Raw genomic sequence first — 6,501 nt, 5'->3', positions numbered from 1 at the left:
TGAAAATGCTAACGCAAAATCAGGCCATGCTGAGGGGTGGGGGGGCGGTGAGGCCCTGAACACACCATCACTGGGAAGTTACAGCAGGTGCGTCCTGATGCGGGAATATACAAGAGATGAGAAAAACGGGGGAGGTCCAGAGGGAGGTGAACAGGGCGGAGAGGGTAGGTCGGCCCACCTGACAGGTCTTGGAAGGAGGACTTGCCCCTGAATGACCAGCCCTTAGGAATCAATGGACCAGAGTTAGAAGCTGCAGGGAAATGGGTTTTGACGTCCTATCAGCTAAATAGTTGGACCAGATGAGCTTGAAGACCACTGCCAACTCGAAAAGTCTGTCATTTGGGGGGTTTCTTCTGAAGCCTGTTTATCTCACTTCCACAAATTCTCAGGAAAAGACTCCTTTCCGATAAAAGGGAGAATGTAGCTTATTTTTCATAAAGGGCTTCTGGGCAGAGGCTCTGTGGCATCTTCTTTCACAAAAAAGGTAAAATAAGTGTTTGAGTTTACAATGGAAACCCACGAGGCATGAGCAAGAGGAATTTTTGCAGATGGAAAGATGCCTGCCTACCCATCCATGTCACAGAGTTGGCTACACCTGAAGTGAAATGACACCGGGGCAGCAGAGGCACCAGCATCCCCAGTTCCCTGGCAGAGGGCAGATAAATCATAAAAATCTCTGAATACACAGGTGTGTCTTCATTGGCTGAAGCACCTCACTTAGACATATCAGCTAGTCCACACCCAGATGCATTCTGCAAAACACACCGTGAGGACCCCTTGGTCCTACAGCCCAACCCCCTGTCCACCCCAGTCCGATTTCACAAACTTTAGACGGTGAGGACCTTACATACTATATACTTCATATACTGCAGACCTTTCATTTCAGAGAGGAAGTATTGTTGCCCCGGTGAACTGATGGCCCAGCTGACTCAGTGGCAGAGCTGGGAATGGAACTGAGGTTCTTTGATTCCAACCCACTGTGTTTTCACTTTTACTGCAGTTCCCCGCTGCAGCAAACATGTCACTCACCCATCAGTTAGGCAAACGGTATTTGCTCATCACATATGTGTGCCTGGCTTTGCACAAGGGCCCTGGGGCTTACAATGTAATTACCACTCATAGTCCCATTCCTGAAGATGCCCAGGGGCCAGCTGGGCAGAGACATTCCCTGCAAACACTTGTGTGGCCACTACTTAGATGTAAGGGCCATTTGAAAGATGTGGCTCCCAGGTCAGATGAGAACCTACCCACTTTCAGGATAGTCTCTAAAAGGACTATTCTACCACTAGTTAAACAGCTTTCATCAATTCAAGGCCTTTTGCGAAACACACCCAAACTCTGCTAAGCTTTTACAATGTTTCCTAACCCTGTGCTGCGTTTTTGTTCTCTTTGCGTAACTTCTATTTTAGGTAGTATCTTAAGAGTCCTTGTAATTCATTCCTTCCTGGGGTGGCAGAAAGCACAAAGGATAGGTGTCGGGGGACATGCCACTAGCCATTTGGGCAACATCAGAGCAATTCCCAGCCTCGCTAAGCCCTCCCAAGATTCATCTGAAACGAGGGCTAACACTGTTGGTTCTGCCTCCCTCACAGGTTTGTTATAAAGATCAAGCAAAATCGCGTCTGTGAAAGGACCCTGCAAAGTATAAAGCAGCTCCCAAATGTAGAGTATTAAACTCTTAGCCCTTTCCCCGTGTTTTTCTGAAGTCATCTGTAGTGCTTGGCTTGTGCCTGCGGGCTCCGCGCACTTACAGTGGCGAGTGTGGGCGCCATGCCCGAGCTCATTGGATCAAATGCTGCCAGCACCTTTTTTTCCCTCTCTCTCTCTCTCTCTCTCTCTCTTTTTTTAAAATAAGGACCTGGTCTTGCCCTGGGAGAAGGTAATAGAACACACTTGCTCTGTGCCTTCTCACCTGCTCAGGTTTACTTTGCCTGGTGACTAATTCAGTCCCCTTCAGTCCAGGAACTGAGAGGCCCTGAGAATCCACGCGAACGGCCCTGCCTGAGGTGTTCAGGCGCACTCTCTGCTCTGCTTTCCTCACCTGTAGGAGTGGGGTGAAAGCTGTGCGCAGCCCATGGGGTTGTTGGAAAGATTAAATGCGTTAACTGTGGAACCCCGCGGGGCACAACATGAGTGTCTGATAAATGTGCGGCAGCCTTGTGATTTATCGGTGTCCCCTGGGGCCAGGCGCGGTGCTGGCCTCCTGGATACGCGGCCGATTAAGGCCGTGTGCCCGCGCCTGGAGGGGCTTCCACCGCAAGCTGAGGGTAGGGGTGCAGGGAGCTGACATTTCACCCGGATACTTGGCTCCCTAAGAATGTGCCCTTAGCTGACTTCCTGCTCCGTGTCACCGCGGGCTCCTCGTCTGGGGTCAGACCCCACCTAGTCTCTAGCAGGAGCCTGATTCAAGCTTCGGCAGGGGGTCCTATGGCATCTGCACACCCCATCGGCGAGCGGGTTTCGGTCTGAAAAGGTTCCGAGCCCAACTTGGGCGCTCGAGGGAGCCTGCGGGTGATGAAGGCGGGGTGTGAGGAGTTCGGAGCTGCAGGGGCCACAACCACACGCGGCAGGTAGCTTCTGGGGGCGCCCCGCGCGCGGCCCGGGTGAGGGCTGCGAGCTTTCTCACTTGCGGCGGTCGGAGAGTGGCCGGGGCACCGGCGGCGCTGAGAGCTCCGCGAAGGCCCGCGCGCCGGGAGGTGGCGGTTCCACGTGGAGGGAGGAAACTTGGCGCGCCCGGGAAGTCTCCGCGGCGGAGGGGCGCGCCCCGCGGTGGCCGCGCAGCCGGCTCGGAACGGGAGCGCGGCGGCCCCTCGGCGGGACGCGCTCCAGCCCCCTCCCCGCGCTCCCCACCCCTCCCTCCGCCGCGCACGCAGCCGCGGCTCGGGCGGAGCAGCCGGATCCGCCCCAGCTGACAGGGCCCGACTCGCACCCAGGACCCTGGGCCGCCGCCTTCCCTCCCCGTCTCGGAGAAGCAGCGGCCACTCCTTTTCCCCCGAGGAGCGACCCGGCGGGCAGGACGTCCCGAGAAGGCCGGCGCCGGCGGCCACGTCCCAGCCCGGCCCGCGCGCCGAGGAGCGGGCTCTCTCCCGGGCGCGCCGGGGCCGGGCGGCCGCTTCCTGCAGCCTCGAGGGCCTCCGCCTCCCGGGCCGCAGCTTCGTCCGGCTCCAGCCGCGGAGCGAGCTCGCCCGTCAGGTAAGGGAGGCTGCCCCTGCTGGGCTCCAGCTCGGGCGGGCGCGTTTCTGAAAGTTGATTTGAAATGCAGCCAAGAGTGCACAGGGCCGGCGCGGCTCCGCCCCGAGACGACTCCTCCGCTCCTGCAGACGTTCCCGGCACCGGCCGGCGGAGGGAGGACGCCCCGCGCGCCCGGAGTCCCGGCCGCTTGCTCTGCCCTCCTGACCTGGGCAGGTGAGGGGCGCACGGGACTGTCCGCGCGCAGGCTGTGGAGCTCGTCGCCCCGCGTGCTCGGGCCCGGCCGCGAGGCGGGCACCACGCTTTCCCCCCATCCCACCCCGGGAGCGGGGTACCGCGGAGACGTCCCTAGGGTCCACAGCAGTAGAGGCTGGGCGGAGTCGGGCCGGGATGGGAACCCTGGGCTGGGACAGGGTGGGGATGTGGGGGGCAGGGAAGGAGAAACGCAGTTGGGGGGCGGAGGCCTAAGTACATAACGCGTTGACTTCGAGTGAAGTCAGATCAGTCGGAGCAGCTCGCCGTGACTAGCCTCTGCTCCCACCCCACGTTCCTCTTGGCTGGCCTCTATCCTCCGGCTCATTTTGGTCACTCTGGACACTCCCTCCGGCCTTTCCCAGGAGCGCGGCGGCCGCGTCCCCCAGGGCACGGACGCCAGAAGCGCCGTTTCCTCTCCTCCGTAGGTCCTCGCGGCCCGGCCCGAACATGCTGGACGGCCTGAAGATGGAGGAGAACTTCCAAAGCGCCATCGAGACCTCGGCCTCCTTCTCTTCGCTGCTGGGTGAGTGCTCGGCCACGCGCCCCGGGAGCACCCGCTCTCCGCCAGACCAGCTCTGCAGCCCAGTCCGCTAGGACCCGGTGGGCGACAGGGGAGCTGACGCCCGTCTTCCTGCGCTCAGCTGAGTCCTCTCCCCGTCTGTCTGTCCGTCAGTCCCTGGGGTCCTTCCTGCCCCAGCTCGATCAGCCGCCCCCGGCCTCCCGCGCAGGGCACCGAATTCCCCAAAGTCGCGAGGGCCGGTGGAGCTTGCTCGCATGCGTCTGAGTGGCAAGTGATTAAAAACACCCGGGGCTGGTTTTTAATCAGGAAGCTGATCGGCGTCTCATAAATGCCGCCCTCTTCTCGGCGGTGTAGGGGCGAGTGGCCGAGGCCGAGCTCGGAGCGCCCCCCCGACTTCAGCCCGGGTCTCGGCTTTGGTCCCGCCGCGGGACTTTTCTCCCGCAGGTGGGCAGCGCAGCGCGGGGATTAGCCCGCGCGCTGTGGGCCCTGGCCTCGGCTTTAATTAACTGGAGCCGGAGCTCCGGCCGGTGGTCCCCCTGTTCCCCAGCCCCCTCGCAGCGACCGTGGAGGAGCGGCGCGCCCAAGGCTTGGACAGAGTGTCCGCACGCGGGGCTCCGGAGCCGAGGCCCGGACCGCACCCCCACCCTGGTGCCTTTCAAATTTGAGCAGCGGGTGTTCGGATTATTTTAGCAGAGGCATTTTCGTTTTGTCCTTTAAACCACTTGCCTCTCTCCGACACTGGGAACCGCTAGAGCGAAGTGAAGGCACAGAGGAAACTGTTCGGCTGGAGAAACCTTATCGAGAGCCCCCCCCCCCCACACACACACACAACTCCCCAGATAAAACAAAATCGCGCTCACTGCGTTCCCCTCTTCCAGCCGCCCTTTCGCAAACTTCCCGACTCCGGGAGACCTCGGAGGAGCGCGGGGTCCGGGATGGCAGCGCCCAGGAGCAGGGCGCGAGCCTCCGCTTGGAGGGGCGGCGTGGTCGCCCTGCGCTGCTCCGGGGTCACATCTAGACCACGAGACCGAGCAGAAAGAGTACAGAATGTTCACCTTGAGAGCCATTCTTCCAGGCCCTCCCTGCCGCCGCTCCAAGGCGACCGGCCTGCTCACTAGCCGGTGGTCAGGTCCCCCGAGGGGAAAGCGACAGGGCTGTAGGAGGGAAATGGGGAAGGGTCAGGCCCTTTGGGACACCACGCGCAAGGGTATTGTTACCGGGGGACAAGGCCTGCTTTAAATAGCTGTGAAATGTGCCAACAAAGGCGGTCAAGCGTCCTCCCACCCCCTCCAAAAGCACCCCCCCCCAAACTAAAGGAACAAAACACGAGCCCAAGGAGCAGGGCAGAGAGGAGCACGCTGCTGGCGCTGAGTGGGTTTGGGGTCGGCCTCGCTTTCCCTCGCCCTGGAGCCGGCAGGCTTCCCTGAGTCCTAGCCTGACGCTCAGCGGCATCTCCGAGCCCGTTTCTTGACTGTTTTCCCCTCCCCCGTCACTTTTATTTTGATGCTTCTTAATTATGAAAAACCCGCCTGCAATTTGCAAACTAGCCAAGCCGCAGCAGTTTGGGGTTCATTGGTTTGAACGGTACTGAGTTTGCCTGGGGGGAGATGGTATTTATCTGTACGCATGGGACTTTTCAGGAAAAAAAGAAAAGTTTTCCCTCAAAAAAGAAAGAAACAAACAAAAAACAAAACAATTGCATTTATCAAAAGACAAAACCAAATTCTTTGTACACACTCAGTTTTAAGAATAGCCAGTAGAGACAAGCCCAGTGAGTGATTTCATGATTACGCGAGAAAACTGCAGCACAGATTTATTTGTAGTGTGATTTTGCAGGATGTGCGCAGGTTTGCGCTCAAAGCCTGGTCGGGCTGATAATTAAAAGCCACTTACGGATTTCCTCTCCATTCCCTGGTAGAATTTAAACCTTCCCTGTTAATTAGCAGCGCCACTTGATTTGATTTTTCTCTCCAAATCTCATCTGGGTTGATGAGCAAGGGGCTTCCCCCGGTGGCGGCGCGGGGACGTCCACCGCCGTGCGTGATAGCGAGCGGGTCCGGCCGGGTGGCGGGGACACCTGACCCGCGCGGCTCACCAGCGAATGTCTGTTGCTTCTGTAGGCAGAGCGGTGAGCCCCAAGTCTGTCTGCGAGGGCTGTCAACGGGTCATCTCGGACAGGTTTCTGCTGCGGCTCAACGACAGCTTCTGGCACGAGCAGTGCGTGCAGTGCACCTCCTGCAAAGAGCCCCTGGAGACCACGTGCTTCTACCGGGACAAGAAGCTCTATTGCAAGTATGACTACGAGAAGTAAGTGTCCGCGACGCCCCGCGCCCCACAGCCTCGGGCGCCCGAGGTTTTGTTCTCCCTAACCAGCGTCGGCTTCTGGAAGGCTCCGCAGGCAACCGCCTGACGCCCTTTCTGCATATCCTGTACACCCCAGACCCCCGGCGGCAGAGAACTGTGCTGTGACCAGGGCCCGCTCCGCAGACGCACGAGGGCTCCTCTCTGTGGTCGACTCCCCTAGTTTTCGATCCCTG

At 59.4% G+C, this 6,501-nt stretch overlaps 1 protein-coding gene across 2 annotated transcripts in view; it reads left to right on the top strand.

Annotated features, from left to right (window-relative positions):
• Positions 1-2,966: 2,966 nt before the first annotated feature.
• The window catches only part of LMX1A (LIM homeobox transcription factor 1 alpha), a 120,059-nt gene continuing 116,524 nt past the window's right edge, over positions 2,967-6,501 (top strand). Inside the window, exons 1-4 of one of the 2 annotated variants that reach the window (XM_074322179.1) lie at positions 2,968-3,192; positions 3,263-3,405; positions 3,870-3,967; positions 6,085-6,271. In XM_074322179.1, the coding sequence (XP_074178280.1) occupies positions 3,892-3,967; positions 6,085-6,271 (263 nt within the window). In that variant the 5' untranslated portion in view covers positions 2,968-3,192; positions 3,263-3,405; positions 3,870-3,891. Of the gene's footprint in view, positions 3,193-3,262; positions 3,406-3,869; positions 3,968-6,084; positions 6,272-6,501 lie in introns of both variants that reach the window. The other variant, XM_019747321.2, reaches the window with a different exon arrangement.

Source organism: Rhinolophus sinicus, linkage group LG17, assembly GCF_036562045.2.
Source record: "Rhinolophus sinicus isolate RSC01 linkage group LG17, ASM3656204v1, whole genome shotgun sequence".
Taxonomy (NCBI): domain Eukaryota; kingdom Metazoa; phylum Chordata; class Mammalia; order Chiroptera; family Rhinolophidae; genus Rhinolophus; species Rhinolophus sinicus.
The sequence above is the reverse complement of the archived record's forward strand: the minus strand, read 5'-3'. Positions and strand labels throughout refer to the sequence as shown.